General features: G+C 45.1%; 2 protein-coding genes across 12 annotated transcripts in view; one reads left to right on the top strand and one right to left on the bottom strand.

Moving 5' to 3' along the window:
- Positions 1-642: 642 nt before the first annotated feature.
- On the bottom strand, positions 643-12,063 carry LOC308461139 (uncharacterized protein). Of its 8 annotated transcripts, none has more exons than XR_013978813.1 (12): positions 10,730-11,539; positions 8,687-8,980; positions 8,425-8,475; positions 6,159-6,185; positions 5,461-5,478; positions 4,646-4,717; positions 4,096-4,120; positions 2,737-2,762; positions 1,960-2,060; positions 1,756-1,824; positions 1,393-1,488; positions 643-993 (listed from the first exon to the last, which is right to left on the bottom strand). XR_013978813.1 is itself a non-coding variant. In XM_080977797.1 (12 exons), the coding sequence occupies exons 1-12, from the start codon at positions 11,674-11,676 to the stop codon at positions 982-984; spliced, it is 792 nt and encodes a 263-aa protein (XP_080833923.1). In that variant the 5' UTR covers positions 11,677-12,061; the 3' UTR covers positions 643-981. The 8 variants fall into 8 exon arrangements, 6 of the variants coding, with proteins under 6 accessions (XP_080833923.1, XP_080833926.1, XP_080833921.1 ...); XM_080977797.1 differs by lacking the exon at positions 1,756-1,824 and adding an exon at positions 11,646-12,061 and having other exon boundaries at positions 10,730-10,768; XR_013978814.1 differs by lacking the exon at positions 1,756-1,824 and having other exon boundaries at positions 1,393-1,484; positions 10,730-11,538.
- Positions 12,064-21,896: 9,833 nt separating this feature from the next.
- Positions 21,897-22,317, top strand: part of LOC308461138 (E3 ubiquitin-protein ligase TRIM39-like) — a 51,878-nt gene continuing 51,457 nt past the window's right edge. For all 4 annotated transcript variants that reach the window (XR_013978812.1, XM_080977793.1, XM_080977794.1 and 1 more), the window contains exon 1: positions 21,897-22,029. The gene's annotated coding sequence lies outside the window, so the exon portion shown is untranslated. The remainder of the gene's footprint in view (positions 22,030-22,317) is intronic.

Below are 22,317 nucleotides of genomic sequence, written 5' to 3'. Positions count from 1 at the left end.
GGCTCTCTCCACTGGTTGGAATCCAAGCCTGCCTGAAAATTCAGACAATCGCAAGCAGGCTTGGAAGCAGGACATTCCTGGGGGATGGACAACCAGATTTACCTCCTCACCATGATTAAGCTTGTTTGGTACTTGGATATTGTTGGTTTCCGTTTTCGGGGCTGGGCAGGAATTCTCCTACCAGGCCAATTGGCTCCTTTTTGGTGGTTTTCACCTACCTCATAGCAATTGCCACAACGTATGGCAATTTAGGCATTGAATAAGTCTTAGTCTTGGGTGGAGGAGAGGTTGTAACCTTTGCCTACCCCTCCGAAGGAAAGGGTATGCTGGTAAAGGGATCTGGGAGGACTTGCTTCTGTCCAGAGGTCCAGGTGGGGGCTTGGGCCACAGCACTTCTCTAATTGGCGACCCCACGGCAGTATTCCTATTTGATGTATGTCATAGGACTCCTCTCCTGGGCTGGAAGTCAACAATTATACTCAGTGCCTATACCAAACCTGTACATCTGTAATCAATAAAGTCATGGCCTTATTTGCCCCCTAATATGTTGTCCTGTCTGGTTATTCTATGTGGAGGTAGGGGGAGGGAGAGGGTAGGTGGAGCTTGAACACTCAATTTCCTTGAAGAAACACACCAACAAGCCCAAATCAAAATAATTTTAATTGAACAGTTATATTACTTAAGGTTATGACAAACCCCTTACTCTTAATTAACAGCTTATATCTGTAGTTTATGTCTGTGGGCCTCTCCTTCCTGGGAACATATAAAGTTTCTGGTTAACATAATGAATCTGTATAAAGAACAACATGAAAAATTCAAAAACTGTGAGAAGCCTCACAGAATCTGCTGTAAAGAATTGGTAATCTTTGCATGCCTAAGTTCAACATGCAGAATCTTCCATGCAGTAGAAATGAAAATACTTTTCAGGATGTTGAGATTTAGGTTTTGGAGTTTGTATTATTTAAGCCCCACATCTGGAAATCATACTTCTTCCTAGGAAGCAAAACAGAAAACAAAAACACAAAATGAAACTCTGTCATACACATTTCGTATGAATAAATGAAATCTCAGGCATGTGGATAAAACATCAGCATGTGATTCCCACACACCAACTTTGCACTGACTCCATTAGAGATGTTCACAATAAGATATAACAGGGTTAGCGAATCTCTTGTCCATGGGCCTATTAGGCCCCCAAGTCCTCCCCATATGCCCTACACCTGACATCATATATAACGTCAGGTGTGGGGCAGATAAAGGCCAGGTTCTGCAATACCTGCAAAGCATTGCATACAGATCTTTCCGAGATCAACACACAGTTATTCAAAAATAAATTGGGTTAAAAAATGCATACATATAGATACAAGAGGAATGCTCTGAGTATATACTGACCTCATAGAACCCTCCCAGAGCAGGATGAGTTTCCTGTCTCTTCTTAAAGCTTACATGGCTATAGGCTGGATGCAAAATTCCTTTGGGTGCCTCTGCCTTGGGAGGAAAAAGTGCCAGATTATATTGGTGCTCTCCTCTTTGAAAACCATGAAACACACCAAATGGTGTGTGTGAGTTGGGGGTGGGGGAGACATACAGGAGGAGTAACCAGTGAGAGGTAAACTACCACCAGCAGACAGGAGCATGCCAGCATGCAGATTTGGAATGCAATCCTATACATGTTCCAAGTGGGGATGGACAACAGGTAAGTGCACACAGGATCACAACCTAAATTCACAAGAGTTGTAAAAATTAAACATCCACCGTTTCTATGTGAATGTGTAGACGCATGTCATAAACAAATGTAGCTGCTCAGTCGAATCCAGTTTGGACCTAAAAGAGATGGAAACATACGGAAGTATCCACGATGTATCAAATGGTTTGAAAAATACTGTTATAGGTTTGGGGGATCGGTCTGATGAGAATTGCTCTGCAATTCACCAAGACTGCAACATTATGCATACTCACCTGGCAGTAAATCCCACTGACCGGACTGAGGCTTATGTCTGAGTAAACATGCAAGGGATTCTGCTCTGATTCATCATTCAGTGAACCAACTGATTGTCCTTCTGGGGAGAAAAGCAATATTGGGGTTAGCAGTAATAGTTAGGATGAAAACTATAAAACATAATCTTTGACCCTGCCCAATTTAAATCACAGGTGGGCAAACAGTGGTCTCTAATCTCATTTCCCCCTCAGCCTAGATTGTAACAGGGATAATAGGGATACAGGAGTACCAGTGATGGGACACTAATTCAAGGAAGGATGCTCTACCATGCAGGAACCCATGTTTGGATTTTAAAGAGCAGGCGCTCTTCAATTTGGCATGTACTGGCCGCACTGGAAGGGGTGGGGATATCAAATATAGGAGCCATGCTCTTTCCCATTGCATGTTAACTCCTTTTTCTTATGAGAGAGGGAAGTGGTAGTGGGAAGGAGGGCTCACAAGCTTATTAGGGCAAGTTTTGGCTCTCCTGACATGGTTGAACACCAGCTTGCATCAATCCAGTTCAGCATGGACAATGATCAGAGAGCAACATCTGGAGGGCCACAGCTCCCTACCACACAATTCTGCCCGTTCATGCTTGCCTTTGCAACATGAGGACATAAGGGAAATGCACAGTAGATTCAGCTGGCTTTCTTGCTTGCTTGCGAGCAAGCCACAGATCTCACATCACTTGACTACATGCTTCAATCTAGACAATACAGGAAGAGAAAGAGAGAGATGATAAAGCATATCCTTACGTGTTTGGTTTTCTCTTTCTGGATGTCTGTGGAAAGCAAAGATGTGTGAGATATATAAAGCTGGAGGGGCAGAGAGAAGTTCTCTAGTTTCAAATGTGTATGTAGACATACATAGAAAGTTTAGAGAGTTGCTGTGAGTTTTAATTAGCTTCAATCTATTACTGTTTTAGGGATGCGGGTGGCGCTATGGGTTAAACCACAGAGCCTAGGGCTTGCCGATCAGAAGGTTGGTGGTTCGAATCCCCGCAACAGGGTGAGCTCCCATTGCTTGGTCCCTGCTCTTGCCAACCTAGCAGTTCGAAAGCACATCAAAGTGCAAGTAGATAAATAGGTAACGCTCCAGTGGGAAGGTAAACGGCGTTTCCGTGCGCTGCTCTGGTTCGCCAGAAGTGGCTTTGTCATGCTGGCCACATGACCTGGAAGCTGTACGCCGCTCCCTCGGCCAATAAAGCGAGATGAGCGCCGCAACCCCAGAGTCGGCCACGACTGGACCTAATGGTCAGGGGTCACTTTACCTGTATTACTGTTTTAACTTTTTGTATACTTTAAATTATTGTTGTAAATTTTATTGTTTTATCTCTTTTGTAAACTGCTTTGAGGTTTTTCTACAATCAAGCAGTATATAAATTTTATGAAATACATTAATATACATCTCAAGCTATTAAACTAAAGTCAAAGATTAGCATGGGTTCTATTTTTTATTAAGTTTGTATGCTGTCCTTCATCTGCAGATCTCAGGGTGGTTTACAACAAAAACATAGACATTATATGTCTGCAATTACATTCCAGCAGGCAACTTCATTTAAAGCCAAATTCTCTCTCTCCCCATGGAGAATCAGCTTCCCACACTTCCCTAAATCTACCTATGGGTGTTGTACTCACAAAACAAGTATTAAAGAGTGGAAAGAAACTTAAGAGCCCCAGCTCAAGTGGAGGACAAACTGCCCCCATACAACATCTTGTCTGACCCTTCTTAAAAGAGCAGGCGCTTCACTATATGAACTCATTTTTTAAAATATGATTAGATATAGTGCTGTACAACATTACTACTTGATAAATGACTGTCTGAATTTACCCATCAAGTTTTGCTACTTCTTCTCCAATTTTATTACTGTGAGGAATAGAGGAAGTTGTCTCTGCTTGCAAATGAGTAATTTCTATTTAACTCAGGAGAAGATATGAAAGCATTAATTCCAGTTACGATATGAAGCAAGTTTAGGCATGACCAATATCCAGAAAAGAAATTGTTGCCCAGAATATGCTGTTCTGAAGAACAAACGTGCTTTACCATATTTCCTGCATACAGAATCACACTTTACTGAATTGAAGGCATAATTATTAAAGTCTCATTACACCTACCTGGTTGCTCTCCGTTTGATTATACCTGAGAGAGATACAGTGTACATTGTATCATCTTAGATCAATCTCTTCATAGCTGCTATGACATAACACCACAATTATAAGACACATTGAACCATTGCATAAGGCAGAAGACACAAATGGGGAAAGTTCTGGACAGCTATTCAAAACTTGCCCCTCCCTGGGACATCTTCCTACTTGTTCCTCCAATATCAGGGACAGTAGCGGTCATTCCTTCAACATGACATTTGTTCATTATCTGTGCACACACCTTGCAGTGTGATTGCTGGAGTGGACATGCAGACAGCTTGCCGGAACATTATTATGCATATGTTGCCCATCCAGGAGAATCAAGCAATAAGATGAATGTGTGCATAGTGTCATGTCAGAGGCATCATCCACATCCACCAGTGTCAGAGAAACAGACTGTGCAATAAGACTATACTGAAGTAAGTTGGTTGTAACATAAAACCTAGCAAGGCAGGATTGCAGAGGGCTCATTTTAGTAGTTAGTTTTAATTATGATTGCTATATTTTGCTTGAGCATTACCTCTTTTCTCCAGCACATAAAACAGTGCAGCACAGATAAAGATGGAAGCAGTTGTAATTCCAAATCCTAATGCTAAGGGCAGGGAAAAAAAATGCATGCATCAACCCACTTTATTCAAAAGGATGGAAAAGCTAAGACAGCAAAAGGAAACATGTTATACAATGGTGCATGCATAGTAAAGGTGGATACATCAAGCAACATTCAATGATAGTAAACCCTGAAAGTCTGAATTGCTAAAAAGAACAGTTTTTATTTTCATTTGTTAGATTTATATACTTCCGTTCATCAAAAGATCTCAGGGCAGTTCACAAGAAGCTGATTTGTCCAGATTTCTGAAATGTGGCATGGTTGATTATTGCGATTTCAGACATGCCCACTGAAACATGCTTATGATACAGTGTGTCTGCTGCTGTGGAACTTACAACAGAGCAACTCATGGGATCAACAAGGAGGTTTGCAAGCAAGAGTCTGGTAACAAGTAATAGATGTACTAGGCTTTGGATTGGGGAAACCTCAGGTGCAAGGGCTAAATGTCTAGCCCTAGGGGTGTTCCCCAGGCCACAACCCTCACCAGCCCTGCTTTGCATCCTCTTGAGTGATTCTTGGCTGCCTGGAATGTATTACTGAACTCTAATGCTTCTTGTCTGCCTTGGTTATAGAGTCAGGTGTGTGTGCATAGAAAGATAAAATCCAAATGTGTTGTTCTGCCCACTTTTGCTTCTGGTTTCACCCACCAATGGCATGTGACCCTCAAAAAGTTGCCTCAAAGGGCATATGGCCACATTCAACCCTAGAATAGATTAAAAACTACTTACCTAAGGAAATTTCAAAACCTGTGAATTGAAAGCAAATGGGTTATACAAAAATTCTCTCTCTCTTTTTTTACTTTTCAATTTGTATTGCCTTTTACAAATTTATAAGAAACAGTATGTCAGCCAACCAATCTTCCAGTCTCTGATCACTTAGGTTTTACAGTGGTACCTCGGGATGCGACCGGGATCCGTTCTGGAGCCCTGTTCGCATCCCAAACGGAATGCAAGGCACGATGGCGCATGTCGTGTTTTGCCGCTTCCACGCATGCGCGTGACATCATTTTGAGCATCTGCGCATGTGCGAGTGGCAAAACCTGGAAGTAACGTGCTCCGTTACTTCCGGGTTGCCGCAGAGCGCAACTCGAACGCGCTCAACCCAAAGCACATTCAACTCGAGGTATGACTGTATAATCTGTGGCTTCAAAATGACCTATATAATTTCTTTCCTTTTGAGATGAGAATCATCCCTTCCTATTCTTCCTGCTAGAGTATCATTGCATAAGGTTTCTGCATAGGTACTTCTCAGTGGCTTTCAGGAGCCCTGGAATAGATAGCAGTGCCGCTGGGCTCTGTGATTCACAGGATTTTTGCATCTTCACCTAGTGATGGAACATCAATTCATCCAAAAGTCAAAGAAGGCCACAGGATTCTTACAGCAAGAATCCTGTGGCAATTGGGTTTTAGAGTAAAAACTCACTTACCTAAGGAACCTGCATTATTTGAGGCACCTGTGAATTGGATAAAAGTGGATAACTTTATAAATGTGAACGATGTAATTGCATTTCTTACCACTTCTGCTGTAGCTGAAAATTCACTCCATTTCTATGGTGCTTGCAGAGGTATAATCACATAGGGGTTACTGCCTATTTGAGGATCAGTCAAGGTGTTAAAAAAGATTCACATTTATTACAATATCATTTAGAGCAGCTGGAGAGAAGAAATGCCCTTTGTGCTTTCTGCACAGGAGGTACTGAACATAATGGGTTAATTGCTGACCAATTTAGGTTGCATTCCTACACCTACTTACCAAGAAGTAAACCTCAATAAATTAATGACATGTCTCAGTAGACATTAATAGGATTGTGCATTTTGTTGTTGTTGTTGTTTAGTCGTTTAGTCGTGTCCGACTCTTCGTGACCCCATGGACCAGAGCACTCCAGGCACTCCTGTCTTCCACTGCCTCCCGCAGTTTGGTCAGACTCATGTTTGTAGCTTCGAGAACACTGTCCAACCATCTCATCCTGTGTCGTTCCCTTCTCCTTGTGCCCTCCATCTTTCCCAACATCAGGGTCTTTTCCAGGGAGTCTTCTCTTCTCATGAGGTGGCCAAAGTATTGGAGCCTCAGCTTCACGATCTGTCCTTCCAGTGAGCACTCAGGGCTGATTTCCTTCAGAATGGATACGTTTGATCTTCTTGCAGTCCATGGGACTCTCAAGAGTCTCCTCCAGCACCATAATTCAAAAGCATCAATTCTTCGGCGATCAGCCTTCTTTATGGTCCAGCTCTCACTTCCATACATCACTACTGGGAAAGCCATGGCTTTAACTATGCAGACTTTTGTTGTCAAGGTGATGTCTCTGCTTTTTAAGATGCTGTCTAGGTTTGCCATCACCTTTCTCCCAAGGAGCAGGCGTCTTTTAATTTCGTGACTGCTGTCACCATCTGCAGCGCATTAGTCACACTTATTTCCCATTGAAATCCATGTGACAGTCATTATTAGTCTCACTAGTTTCAATGGGAAGTGCAACTAAATTACTCTTGATCCAATCCAAATGTTTACCCCATTTACTGAAAATTCAATAAGCCATAGAGCAGACCCAATAAAACATAAGCAAGAACTTAAGCAGCACACACATATACAATCAATAAACAGCAGAATCATAAGACTCTATCAAATACCTGGGGGAATAGTTCTATCTCAAAAACAAATGGATGTTAATGATGGTGCCAGGTTAATTTCACTGATGATGGGAGCTTCGTCCAACGTATTCTGAAGGCTATCAGGTTAGGGAAGCCTGATTTATACCCGTATGACAGATTTAGCTGTGCCACTCTCTTACACTTTACCAGTATATTTAAATCTCTGCTTCTAAAAACACTCTGTATTTTGTTGTGGTGTAAGACTTTCCAGTAACTTCCCCTTTTCACCATCCATCTTTCAGATACACAGTTCTCAAAGGTTCCTTCAGAACTTTTATTTTCTTCACCTTTGCTCTATGGTATCATGACATGCTGTGCACCCAGTAACTACGGTAACAAGGCTTTCAGCTAAACAGCTGGTGAAATCCAGTTTATGTAAGATTTACAATGGGCAGCTCTAACGTGTATGTGACCTGTGGACTTGTTGGAACGGTATATGCATTACTAGAGCCACTTTATTTGAGGTTAAGAAAGGACTCATTTCCTACTCGGCTTATTAAAGTATTATCATTGTCATTGTTTTATATTTGAACTTCAAACTTCATGATTCTACACATCTTGAAAGTGAAACAGGGCCATCCACATTTAAAGTAGTGGCTTCAGTGCACTCTGGGACTTCCCAGGTATGCAGAAGTGGGTATATTTTTTATAAAACATGAAATGAGAACTGAGACTATTTATTGGCTTCCAGGACCATGAGGCTGTCAAAGCCTCTTGAGCCCCTAACACTTTAAAGTATCCTGCAGGGAGAATTATGGTGGATGACTAGCAGAAACTGTTCCCACATAAACAGCAGTAAAGGCAGGGCTGCGGGTAGCAGGGAGGGGCTGTTGCCCCTGAACGTAAGCATTCTGAAGGATGAGAAATACAAAGGTGTCATTTTCCTGCTCACAAGCCCTAAACAGCACTATAAGCCTAATGTTAGCGGCGAGGTTTACCTTAGATACTTTGCTGTGGCTTCCCACTTGTTACAGTCATTCCTTCTAATAAGGAGCTAGGATTGCCATGGCTTAGTTTGATAGGAGAGTGCATAATTAGCATAATTACCTGCATGTATCCTAAAATCTTCATTGAAGTCTGTTCTCCAAGTCCCCCTTTCTAAACAACAACAACAACAACAACAACAACAACAACAAAACAGAAACGAGGAGGAGGAATCAGCAGCAATCAAAGTAGTTGAAGCCCGAAGGAAATAAACTCAATGCATTTTGGGTAGCATTAATGTATCACAATAGAAAATTTCCATTCTTGATTCACCAAGAAAATTACCAGTTTTCTATAAAAACTATTTCATTTGTAGTTTTCTTACCTGAAACATAAAGGTTCCTGGCATCACTTGGAGAGGAATTATTCACCTGGTTGTTTTTATCCTTGTTCTGGTACATGCAAGAAAGCTGTCTTGTACTTGCTCTTGATATTTTATAAGAGAATTTATATAAAAATATTGCATCCTTTTGCTTCTGACTTTTGATTTCTACCCCATCTTCACAGAGAATGATTCTGGTAAAAGGAGAGACTGGTGGTATTTGACACTTAACCAAAACTTCATCTGCTTCATCACTGGGTGAGGTTTCCAGAAATATGTTTGGTTTGGTAAGAGTACCTGTAGGAATGAGAAAACAACCCACTAAATTGCATACAAATATAAAAGTTTGTGGAGCGTTTGACTAGTTTATAATTTTCAGTCCATTTCCTTTGCCAGGAATCCATTAAAGCCAGTGTATATTTTTTCTAGACAACTCATGATAATGTTGACCATAATATAGCATATTGTTTTGAAATTGCAAAATTCCAATCAATGGGGACTCCAGTCAGGATTTGTACTGTGGTGAGCAGCTCCTCTCATTGTTTCTTCCCAAACATTCCTCTGGAGCTGCTATTTGCATCAGGAAGAAAGTTCCCATTCATACCAAATGGAAATTAGCTTCTAATGCAAATAGCAGCTGCTGCTAAGTGATACTGGGACCATGATGGGGCAGAAGGGTAAACTCCTTCTCCCTGTGTTCCACAATGGGAGCAACACTTACCTGGGGTGTGACAAGTCTGTTGCTTTGTGAGATGAATACCTTAGGTTTTTTTTTTAAAAAAAAAATCACGTAACTTGAGTATGATTGCGTACCTTGAATTAGGACACAACTGATATTACTAGCATTAATAGTATATACTATCCTCTAATAGTATATTGGCATTCACCTATATAGCTATGGTGCAAGAGTTCTTATTAATCAATACTAACTAGTCACGTGTTTCTAATAACCTCCTGCACTGCCATCAGCAGTATGAATGAATGAATCTTTATTTGCATCAGTCACCAGCCACTGCAATAAAGCAAACAAAATGTGGTTTACAGAGGATAAAGGTAAATAGTCAAATAATGGATCTTATTCTAATTGCCCCAGCTAAAAACCTTGCAACCTTTGCTGTCAGCTGCTTATCTTGGTCTGCCAAGAGAAAGGACACTGTAACAGTGGTTGGGTTCCCAGGAATGGACAATAATAGAGGAGTGATAACTGTACTTCTCAAATCTTTATAAAGAGTGCAAGTTAGAAGGACAAGAGCAGTATGAACTGCATGTGCTTGATGAACTGGACTGTGCTCCACAAAAACCTAGATAGATAATATATTCAGATTCCACTCTGTTAGAGGTTCACATAGTCAGTGCCATAGCATGGGTTGCCAGTGCCCAGGGCCATGTAGAGAGATGGAAATAGATGGAGTACACCTGTGCATTCAGCCGCCTAATGGCATCCACATCACCCAGGAGATTGCAGCCACAGAGATAAGAAGAGTCATTCCATTTTCAGCAGAGGTCACTTCTGGTTCACATGGAGAAGCCGTTTTCAATGGAGCCCAGTGATAGAAGCACACAGCTGTGTTGAAGCAGCACCAGGTGTTGAAATTTTGCGCCCTTAACAATTTTGTGCCTGGGGCAACCACCCATGTGCCCCACCATGCTACACCATTGCACATAATTCTGCTCATAAACAAGCCCCTCTAGCCTAAACTAGAAGTGTGCCAATCTGTTAAACATGTGTACATATAATTTGGTTCTTAGCTGCCTTTAAATATCTACATAGAGGGAAGGCCCTTTAAATATACTTCTACTGGATGTGCTATTTGCACACCAAAAAACAATCCTTACAAAACTAAAGCTGTTTTTCCTGACTGTCTGTCTAGGGTCCAAGTCACATGTTACCCTTTTAAGGAGGCAGCACCCATTTCCCAAACTTCCCACACCTATATTAACAGGATAATAGGGGCAAAGAGGTGGTGTGGAAATAGCAGTGAGGTGGAAAAAGCAAATTTTTTTTGCAAAAAGGGCAACACCTCCCACAATGAGAGCAACACTTACCTGGGGTGGGACAAGTCTCTTGCCTTGTGAGATGAATACCTTTAAAAGTGAACATACTGTAATAAGCTTTCAGTAGCAAGGAAATACTGATTTTGACCTCTTTGAAAGGCAGCAGTGTCATTCAGATGCATGAAACCTTGAGAATATTTAGATTTGCACCTCAAATAAAGACTTACATTACTCTGAAATCACAACTCAATATATGATGCAAAAATACTGTGATATCATTTATTTTCCCATTATTATTTCCCATTACTGTGCACTAAAATTAATATGAACATTTGGGGGAGTTTGGAATATGACACTGGAGTGTTTGATCAAAGAGAGGAGAGTCAAAGTCCCATTTCTACAGTAGCACTTTTTAAAATAATTTTTATTTTTGTATTTTCTATTTTACACAAACAAATGAATTTTTAAAAAAACCATACAATCCCTTCTGACTACCCTCTCCCCATTGTGGATCTTAATGTAATGATTTCCCCCTCTACAACTCTATCATAACTCTATTTTTTATAAATCATTTGTCAATCCATAGTTCAAATTGTTACTACAAGTTTTTTGTCAATCCTACCAATGTATGTAGATGTTTACAACAGCTTTTCAAATAAATTATAAACTTTCCCCATTCTTTGTTAAATACCTCCTCACTACAGTAGCACTTTTGGAATCTCCACTCACAATTTTCCAGCAATTGCTTTTTGTATCCAAGTCCTTGGATGACTGACAACAATGGGAAAGGAATTTAGCAACTCTGTAAGAGTGGTTCTTTTTTCATTATAATCCCGACTATTATATAATTGCAGTTTTTAAAATGCTCCAAGCACCAATTGGCTAGATAAATTAAAATGATTCTTTATATTATATTATAAACCACTCCACTTTAAATGGATTCCCTGTTAACTCTTAATATACTCACAGCAAAGGCAGAGCCCCAGTAGAAGTATCATTAGAAATATAGCAGCAGTTCCTCTTTGTGCAAACCGGACAGAGGTTTCTGCTGCTCACACGGCATTTCCTACGCTTCAGAATGAGATGCTTTGTGCGTAGCACAGCATTCCCTGTTCCTAATTTGCATGAAAGTTTGAAACAAAAGCAGTACACTTAATATGGATCTGCAGTTTATATGCCCTGTACCACACAATAACCTTTGCCAACTACATATAAAATAGAGACATCTACGCTGGCTTGGTCACGTCTACAGAATGGAAATGGCAGTATCTCTAAGGATGTGCTCTGGAGGGAGCTGTCTTCAGGCACCAGGTCCATTGACAGACCAACTCTGCATTACAAAGATGTCTGCAAACATGGCATGAAGGATGGCAACATTGACCCCACCGTGTGGGAATCCTTGATTTTCCTGGGAGTAAGCCCCGTTGAATTCAGTACTGCTTACTTGTGGATGGACACACAGTTGCTTGCACTGTTTACTGACAAGCTCCCCCTCCTCCTCATTGCATGGCAAGGTCCCCCCCCCCCAGTTGAATAAAGACACAAGTATTTAAAGTTAATGGGCTAAAAAAGGCAACAACTTTATTGGTTACAGATGATGAGTGGTATTGGCTTAGGCATTGTATTTAACTGACTATATCTGACTCCAGCCTGTCTGCAGGGAGTCTGGAAAGGGTTAATCACCAGTAGGGGGAGTCCTGCTGATGCACATCAACTAGGAGCTCCCCTGGGGGTCACTGATAGGGGTGGTTCCTTAGGCCCTAACCTCCCTAGGCTTCGGACAGGGCCACCCCCCCCCCCGGAATCCTTTAATGGAATATCCTTCAATTTGCGGGGCAGGTGATGGTGCTACCTCCCCTCTTCTCTTCTCCAGAAATATTCCAATGCCTAACCGCCACTTGAGCCAAAAGGCTCACGGCCAATACCCTCACACCTGCAACAAATTCCTAATGCCATCAATTATATCACCCAGCCAAACATCATTTCCTGCACTGGAAAGATGCACGCCATCTTCATTGCGTGTTGAGTTCCGCAGTGCCACCCCCCCAAAAATTCACACAGTACGCGTTAATTTTTGTTTAAGGTTTTTGGCATAATTTTGGCCACAACTTTATTCAAATACAGAAAATGTGAGTGGTTGCTTAGGCATTGGTTATGACTATCTGTCCTTGCCCCCGAGGACAGAGCTGGCATTTCCGGGCACCACCGGAAGCCAGCGTGGGAAACAAGTATTGGGGAGAAATGAGGCTGGGAATTCAGTCCAACACCTCTCACCCTCATGTTCCGGTGGGGCTTGCACGGCCCAAGCCCGGCACCACGGACAAGGACGAAAGAATGGCAAGCCCCTGGATTCCTTTAACGGAATTCCCATCGCATCATTTTGGAGGGATAGGCACCTTACCCCTCCAAGCACCAATTTAACCAATGCCTAACCGCCAACCTTACAAGTTGTGACGATTTGCTACGTAGTAGGCAAAAACCAAATGGCAACAGCCAATCAGCCACATGGCAAAATTCCTACCAGGCCCCCGCTCAAAGGCGAACGACCCCATGACAGGCATAGCAAGGTCAAATGAACCCAAGAACCACCCTATAAAAAGGGAGGGGGGGCGGGTGATCCGATGCAAACGGCCAAGAAGGACGTCCCCTAGCCTGACCCTCAATTTATAGCCTCTGACCCCTCCTCCAAATTAGCAACACACAAAATTCCCCAGCAACCCAATTTAACCCCTTTTCGGCTTGGGTTCCCCAAATTCTGCCTAGTCATAATGGTGGCCTGCTCCCCAACCGCAACACGTGCTCTCTGCTAGTGAGAACACGCTTTGCGTGTTGAGTTCCGCAGTGCCACCCCCCCAAAAATTCACACAGTACGCGTTAATTTTTGTTTAAGGTTTTTGGCATAATTTTGGCCACAACTTTATTCAAATACAGAAAATGTGAGTGGTTGCTTAGGCATTGGTTATGACTATCTGTCCTTGCCCCCGAGGACAGAGCTGGCATTTCCGGGCACCACCGGAAGCCAGCGTGGGAAACAAGTATTGGGGAGAAATGAGGCTGGGAATTCAGTCCAACACCTCTCACCCTCATGTTCCGGTGGGGCTTGCACGGCCCAAGCCCGGCACCACGGACAAGGACGAAAGAATGGCAAGCCCCTGGATTCCTTTAACGGAATTCCCATCGCATCATTTTGGACGGATAGGCACCTTACCCCTCCAAGCACCAATTTAACCAATGCCTAACCGCCATGGAGCCCACAGCTCACCGCCAAACCACTCACAGCCCCAGCCAAGACCTCAGCTTGGCCACCACCGCACCTATCCAAGCCTCATTACCCGAAGCCGAAAGATGCACGCCATCATCCCGAAATAAGGATGGCCTCTGAGAAGAAATTTCAGTATGAAAAATCACATCTCCGCCCAACTCCAAGACTTTCCTCGTCACCGCAGTGTTGATGCGGCTTCTGGCTCTCTCAATGGCGGCCGGGCAACGACTGCCCCTCCAAGAGCGCCGTTGTAACAGCCTTGACCAAAATATTTTTGCCGCCGGCATCAAAGCTCGCAGCGTCTCCAAGTCCGATAAAATGGTAGCACGGAGGGAACGACAGTCCAAAGAAACCAGGTCGTTCTCACCCAGTTGTACCACAATGGCCGACGGGGGTTCTTCCCCTAGCAACTGTCTCCGAATCCGAGGCAGGAACTCCGACCAGCGCATTCCCCTTCTGGACAGCCAAGACAACCGGATATGTCGAGGAAGACCGAGACCAGGACCCATTCGCGATTGCCGTGCTGCGACACCAGCCCAATGGACGATGCTGTGCCCCACCATCCATATGCGGACAGCCGCTAAACCTAATATGAATAAACAAAACAATGTAAGGCGCTTATTAACGGATATAACTTCTGAACACTTCAGACTTCCAGCGACCCAAATTCTGTATTCTTGCCGCTGACAAACCCCAATGTGCTGCCGTAGTGGCAGCCCCAATCCTAAACGAGTGTGCGGCAAAATCTGTTGCCATGCCGCCACCCGCCGCAATTGCTTTACGCATCACTTTGGCAAACTGCTGCCTCGAAAGGGGCGAACCATTCTCATGCCTAAGTAGAGGACCATCCCCAGGGGTGCGGATAGACAGGTACCTCCTAACATCTTTTACAGGGCAAGGGCCCGGTTCCCCGGTAGCCGGGAGACGAATGAGGGCCCCCCTGCCCTTTTGGTCTGTTTTTGAATGCCTTATTGTGATTCGAAGTTCAGCAGGAGACAACTGCACATCCTGCATCAAAAGGCCCCGGGTACGGCCATCCTTAAGATCTTCAACCACTATCTCACCCACCCTTAAGGCACCAAAAAAGGCAATCGAAAAGGCGGCCGAAAACAGGCGGGCCTCATAACCAGACCAGCAAACCACCCGCAGCTTTCTGCGCATTCCGCACAACATATCAAAAGATATGGGCAGTCGAGTTGCCGGGCGAGAAGGACAAAGTCTAGACCATCCCTCCAAGGCTTTGCGAACGATGAACTTTGAACAAGGATCCTTATCAAAGAATACCTTGCAGAAAAATGCTATAGCAGCAGCATGTATCCTAATCGTTTTTGCTGCCCTACCCAATTGAAATAAGTGCGCTAAATAACTTAACACCTGCGAAGATGTGGGCGAAGCCCTTTTGACTTCGCAGGCAGATTGCTGCATGAACGTTACAAAATCACCCCACACTTTTGTGTATGAACGTAAGGTAGAAGGGGAGACCGATGCCGCTACTCCCTGTAAAACTAATTGCTGCCAAGGCTCCAGAGATGTTCCGGGAAACATTCCGGACGTAACCGAGCCTCTGGAACCAGGAGTCTGAACCGCTCCATCTGAAAACGGGACAGAGCATCAGCAATTTCGTTAGACACCCCGGGGATAAAACGTGCCGAAAAAACTATATTATAGCGTAAACAATGCAATACAAAAACCCGCAACAGGGCCGACACCCGGGGGGATCGTGACGACAGCTTGGCCAACACTGTCACCACAGCCTGATTATCAGTCCAGAAGCAGATACGACGGTTCCTGAACTCCTCGACCCACAAATGCACTGCCGCTGCAATGGGAAAAAACTCGAGAAACGTTAGGTCCCGCGTAATCTCTCCCCCTTGCCATTCCTTTGGCCAGCGTTCTGCACACCAACGTCCCTTCCAATAAATCCCAAAGCCAAGGGAACCGGCAGCATCAGACTGGACTTGAAAGTCATTATGCAAGTTCAAAGTGTCCTGCCATAATGACACCCCATTGAATTCCTCGAGGAATTCCAACCAAATAGAAAGATCAACCTTCACCTGACTAGAGAGGCGCACCCGATGATGCGGGGCTTTCAGCCCTGAGGTGAGACGAGCTAGGCGAGAGCAGAATGGGCGCCCCGGCGCCACCACTCTACAAGCAAAATTCAAATGTCCCAACAGCGATTGAAGCTGCCGAAGAGACACCTTCCTCAACGGGAGTAGTTCTTCTATTACCCTCCTCAAAGTTGCCAGCTTGTCACTTGGTAAGCTAGAAGTTTGGGCCACAGTATCCAAAAGTATACCTAGATAAGTCAGCCGAGTCGAAGGACCTTCGGTCTTGTCTGCGGCTAAGGGGACCCCCAGCTCATGAGTGAGGTCGGCGAATGCCTGCAAGAGCACCGAGCAATCACCGGTATCAGAGGCCGAGGCCAATAAAAAATCATCCAAATGATGAGTGACTCCGCTCAGGCCGGTTTTTGATTTGAGGGCCCATTCCAAAAAAGTACTGAAGGATTCAAAAGCGGCACAAGCAATCGAACATCCCATCGGCATAGCCTTATCAAAGTAATACTTGCCCTCAAATTGAAAACCCAGCAACCAAAAATCTTCTGGATGAATTGGCAAAAGGCGAAAGGCTGACTCGATATCGCATTTTGCCAATAGCGCAGAATGGCCAAAACTCCGAATCATCTTGATCGCCTGATCAAGGGATGCGTACTTCACTGAGCAGAGTTCAGGAGGGATGACATCATTGACAGACGTACCCGTGGGGTGTGATAAATTATGAATTAAACGAAATTCCCCCGGTGCCTTCTTTGGCACAATACCCAATGGGGATACATGTAAATTTTGGAAAGGAGGGGTGTCAAAAGGACCGGCCATGCGCCGCATGGCCACCTCCTTTGCAATCTTCTTGCGAGCAACCTGAGGTAGCTCGCGAACTGACTTTTGGTTAGCTGGATTCCGTGCCATAGGAGACTTGGCTACCGGAATCCGAAAACCTTGCGAAAAACCATTATTCAAATAAACCGCAGCATCCCCGTTGGGGTACGACTGCAACCAAGTTTTCAACACCCGCAGGCGAACCGGTGTATAAGCTAAAGAGGTCAACGAGCTACTTTCCAGTTCCTGCTGTGGTGGCGGGAGGGGTGGGTTTTGGGGGTTGCTGAGATCCCCCTTTTCCCCCACGAAAGGGCCGCCGACCTGCAAAACAAGAGGAAGTGGGGTGCGAGCCATTGCACCTTTCGCATGCATGGGCGAATTTGCACCCCAGGCGATTACAGGAGCCTTTATTGAAATCCCAGCAAAACAGGCGACGGCCAGTTCTTAACGCCCCTGGCTTAGTCTTCTGTTGTTCGGGCACCTTTTTATCGATAAGTGGGGCCACATGGGTGGTCCATACGTCAAGATCCTTTCGATCCCAGCGAGCAGAAGGAATTCTGGCCGCACGGCGCCTGAAAGCCTCATCGTATTTTATCGCGGCCTTTTCACCCGCTCTGGTGAATGCAGCGCGAACAATGGATAAGTAAACCATTAAATGGAGAGATCTCCGCGGATAAGCAGCCATTACCACACCAGCAAAGACCTGGAAGCAATCGAGCCATAGTTCGAAAGTCCTGTCTGTATTGGGAACCCCATGGCGCTTTTTGGAAGAGCTAGCCTTCTCTTGGTCCTCCGAAGGCGGGGCCAATTTAAACATGTCCACGTAACGCCCGTCCAAAATTCTAGAGCGCAGCTTTGATGGCAAATGTAAGCCAGGAATAACGTCTCTGGCAGAATTGGTGGAAACTTTAACGTCTGGCACCAAAACGCCATCCATACATTCCTGAACAATGCCATATCTAGCCCGGTGCGTATTGGACCGGCGCTCCCAAGCCCACTTAGGGAGTCCCGATGACGATTCGCCGAAGCCCCAATAAAGCTCTAAGGAGTTACCTGCTTCATCGTCAGAACTAGAAGATGACGTACCAGTATAGGAGGTAGAGGAGTCATCCTTCCTACGTTTTGCATGCTTTCGGGAAGATCTCTTGCGGCGACGCTTTCCGCCCGAAGACTTCCTGGCCGGAACCGGCAAGCTGTCCTCAACAGAAGACTCAGACTCATTATCCGGCCGTGAGAGACCTGGGGTCGACGGAGAAGAAACCACACGTGAGGGACCAGGGACAGCCGCCGCCTCAACCGAAGGCAACACTATCCTGCTATGGTGGGAGGAAGGCATCGAAGGGGCCACTCTCCCTGAAGCTCCCCGTGAAGAAAAACGTGACTTCCGCGCACGGCCACGAGCCGCAGGTAAATATTGGGGCTGGGATACCCGGGGGTTATCTCCCACACCCCCAGACAGTAATCCCCCCCTTTCGTCCTCGCTAGACGACGATACAACCGGCGACGAGGCTCCCACAGGATGAGGCGGCACCGCAGACGTGGACGATTGACTGGAACACTGCTGCAGAAAGCCATCCAAGTTAGCCGCAAAGCGAGATAGAGCTGCAGGATCTCCGGCCATGCTTGACACCAGCGACTGCACCCGCCCCTCTGGCTGTCTTACTGCAGGTGAGCGCAACGCCTGCGATGGGCCTCTAATAGGCCGTTTTGCAGTGGAAGATGGACCAGGGCGAGCTGAGTTCTTCTTTGGAGCCATACCTGCTAGGCCAATAAGCGAAATTGGAGAAATCCACAAATATTAATGAATACAGGCAAATTGCAAAAACTGTAGGGTAGAACAAACAGAGAAACAATCAACACGCTCTACGTAGAGACCTTGCTGTCTCCAACCGCAACTGCCTGAAAACCAATAGCACGTAAAGGCAAACTCAATTAGCATTCCATTCAGTTAACTTCAGTGGAACAATGAACAAACAACTAATTATCATAAATTCTAAATTTAAAATTTGACGTACCTCCCCAAACCATCCAACAAGGAAAGGGAGGAATAGGCGGCCCAAATAAGGGCTCGAAATAACTGATAAGAATAGTCAATTAAATTCAATTAATTACACCTATAAGAAAAAATCAATTCCCACAGCAACACAATTGCAATGGCGCAATACACAGATCAACCAGCAGGTGGCTCTATAATAGCCTAGCCACTAAACAGGGAAGGCTGCAATACCGGCTAGGCCACCAGGGGAGCTCGTGAGCAAGCAGGCTGCGATAGCTCCCAGCAGCCACAAGGGGGCGCAGATCTGGCCAAACGAGCACTCCCCAACCACGCACACGCCGCCTCGAAATAGAGGGCCCCTATGAGGCAGCAAAAACGCCCCCCCCCCAAAAAAAGGTACGGGCCGCTCCGAGGCCCGGGAGGCCCTGGAGGGCCTCAAGCGGCCCAGCAGCGGAGCCTACGCTTCGCTGAAACACTCAGGGGCCAGGTAAGCAGGCGCGAATCGCGCCACGGCTAACAGCCGATAATCTTATTTATTTATTTATTTTTATTTCTTTTATTTATTTATTTATTTTCTGCCTTCCAGCTACGGAGCGTCGGCCGCTGCCGTGGGGAGGGCGACGGAGGCCGCGACCGCGCCAGGAGCCGGCTTGAGAAGGGGAGCCCTCTGAGGTAAGCCAACTGCTTTTTAACGGGGTCGGGGAAGAAGGAAGGGCGCCCAGGGGCGCTCCGCGGCTTGAAGCCGCAGCGCGATCCCGGGGGCGGGTTGGGGTCTTCTTTTTTTTTTTTTTTTTTTTAAATGAAGGGAATGGGGGGGTGGAGAGGGGAAGGAATATCGGCTACGCTGCGCGACCGTGAAGCCGCGCAGCGATCTCCCTGGCGGGTGCGGGGAACGCAGCAATGGGGGGGGGGGGAGGGAAGGAAAGGAAGAAGCCCGGCCGCGCTCCGCGGCCTTGGAGCGGCACGCGAAGGCAACCGGGGCAATAAGGAGACCTCCTGAGGTCAACTAAGTAATAAAGTAGAGATCGTGGAAATAAAATTCCAGTGAAGATCTGGGGGGGGGGGGGAAATAGAATAGAGAAGGGGAGGGGGGGGTAATAGAAAGCAATACAACCGTCTCAGGCAGACAGCCACTTGATCCTGATCCGATGCAAACGGCCAAGAAGGACGTCCCCTAGCCTGACCCTCAATTTATAGCCTCTGACCCCTCCTCCAAATTAGCAACACACAAAATTCCCCAGCAACCCAATTTAACCCCTTTTCGGCTTGGGTTCCCCAAATTCTGCCTAGTCATAATGGTGGCCTGCTCCCCAACCGCAACACGTGCTCTCTGCTAGTGAGAACACGCTCTGTAGAGGGACAACTTGCTGAACTTAATGGTGAGGTGCTCAATAACCCGACCATTCAGTGCTACCACTCTATGAGCCACTGAACGGTCCAATAGTTTCCTGCCTTTGTTTATCGCAATAGGGCAATGACAGTTTTGCCACACACGCCTCTCCAGCAGCGAGGACCAAAATAGTGTGGGTAGTGTAGTCGGGTAGACACACATTTGCTTGCACTGTTTACTATCAAGCTTCCCCCCCCCATTCTCACCCCACAATTACAGGAATCACTTTTGGGGTTTGGTATAATGCAGAACTCACCCATTCGGGTATAGTGGCACTCTGAGGTAAAAGTTTTAGGATAGGTAGCAGTTTAGGCACAATGACCCAACCTCCCATTTTATCATAAGGTGGCCAGTTAAATTTCCCACCTTCCATTTTCCTATTGTGGCACAGAAGCAGCCCCCCTCAAAGCCCCCGTCCAACTAATCTCTGCCTTTTTATCACAGGGAGTGGGGCAGGAAGCAAGCAAAGAGATAACCTTCTTTTAAAGAAACACTTCCTTTTTTAAATGGAGGGGAGCTGTTTAGGGGGAACCAGCAATGTAAACACCAGAAAATGCAAATAAAGCAGCAGCACATTAGGAAGTGGAGGATTGGGGGAACAAATGTGTGAGAAATAAAGGAGTGAGGGGAGAATTGGGGAGAGGTCAGAGGTAAGGAGGAGAGAACGGGGAACATAATGAGGGGAAAGCAGAAGGTGCATGGAAGAGGCCAGCCATGGAGCACCCTGGCATAGTGATTCCTGCCTAGGAATAGGGGAAGAATTCAATTCAGTTTGTATTTAAAGGTGAACCTACCAAATTCATGCTTTCTGAAACAATGTGAGAACCACAGCACAGGCATCCTTTGAAATTCACACTTCTCCAAATTTTGCCATGCAGTTCCCAAGACAAATAATGTGTACAAAAATGCTAACACTGAGGTAAAGTGTGAATAAAAATACATATATATTAGTGAAGATAACATTAGAATGTTGTTTGATGCTGTCCTGGCTTCTACTTCATGGGTTTCCTTGTCCTGGGCTGGTTGGCTGCATCTGCCCAAGCCAGGCAGTCTCTGAGGGCACAAGAAAACAAACATTCATGCCTCAGGCATGGTTAGTCAGGGACAGTGTTTTCCTGGCAGGTGAGGAAGTTTGAAGAGGGCCTTGGAGTAACAGTGCCTTCTGTATTTGTAGTGTTGCAGTGAGAAAATGGCAAGTTAAATTTCTTTTTCCAGCTCTCCATATAATATTACTCCTAATCAATTAAAAAAACAAGTTTTCAAAAATGTCCCAATGTATTTGATAAACTACTGAGTACAATTTGACATGAGGACAACATATCTGGAGAGTTGGGGGGGGGGGCAGATCCAATCCTTAGAAAAAGGGACCCCTTAGGTAACTAACCTGTGTTCTTCTAACTGTTCCTGAACTACTCTCATCATCATCATCCATACTGGCCGGAACTGATGAAAGTTGAACTGCTGCAACATGTGGAGCCACAGCACAGTGTCTGCAATTTGCAAATGTGCACACAGGCCCAGAAAGCTCTCTGTTCAAACACAAGCTACCCAACATAATGACAGGTGGTTTCTGCTAGCATATTTTCTCAGTTACAAACCAGTTTCATGTGTGTCAGAGGGAGTTCTTGCAAACAAAGGTATTTGTACAAAGGTATTTGTATATGATTAATCATTAAGTTTTCCTGGTCAATGTTCAAGTCATGTTGCACATTATCTCTCTACTCTCACTTTCATTTGTGCCACAACAACATGCGTGTCGAATGCAATTCTCATTTCAGTAGTTGGGGACTGAACTTTGGGATTACGTCTAATGCTCAGGAAAAGGTACATTTTCCTTGTTGTTTTTCTCTCTCCAAATAACATGAAAATGGGTGATGGGCAGTGAGCAGTTCATGAAATATTTTTGGATTATGACCTGTTTCTTGGTCTCCCTCTCATTATATGCAAGTTAGTTCACACACCCTTGGATATTAAATTGTGTCACTGATTGAACTTTCGCCCTCCTGGTAGTTTCTGGGACTCAAAAAAACCATGGTATCAATAAGAACACGCTGCATAAAAAATGCAAGGTACATTTTTAGCACTTGACAAGGTAATAGATTGTATTATAAT

Source organism: Podarcis pityusensis, assembly GCF_964106645.2.
Source record: "Podarcis pityusensis genome assembly, chromosome: 13".
NCBI classification, from domain to species: Eukaryota; Metazoa; Chordata; class Lepidosauria; order Squamata; family Lacertidae; genus Podarcis; species Podarcis pityusensis.
This window is presented reverse-complemented; position numbering and strand designations above follow the sequence as displayed.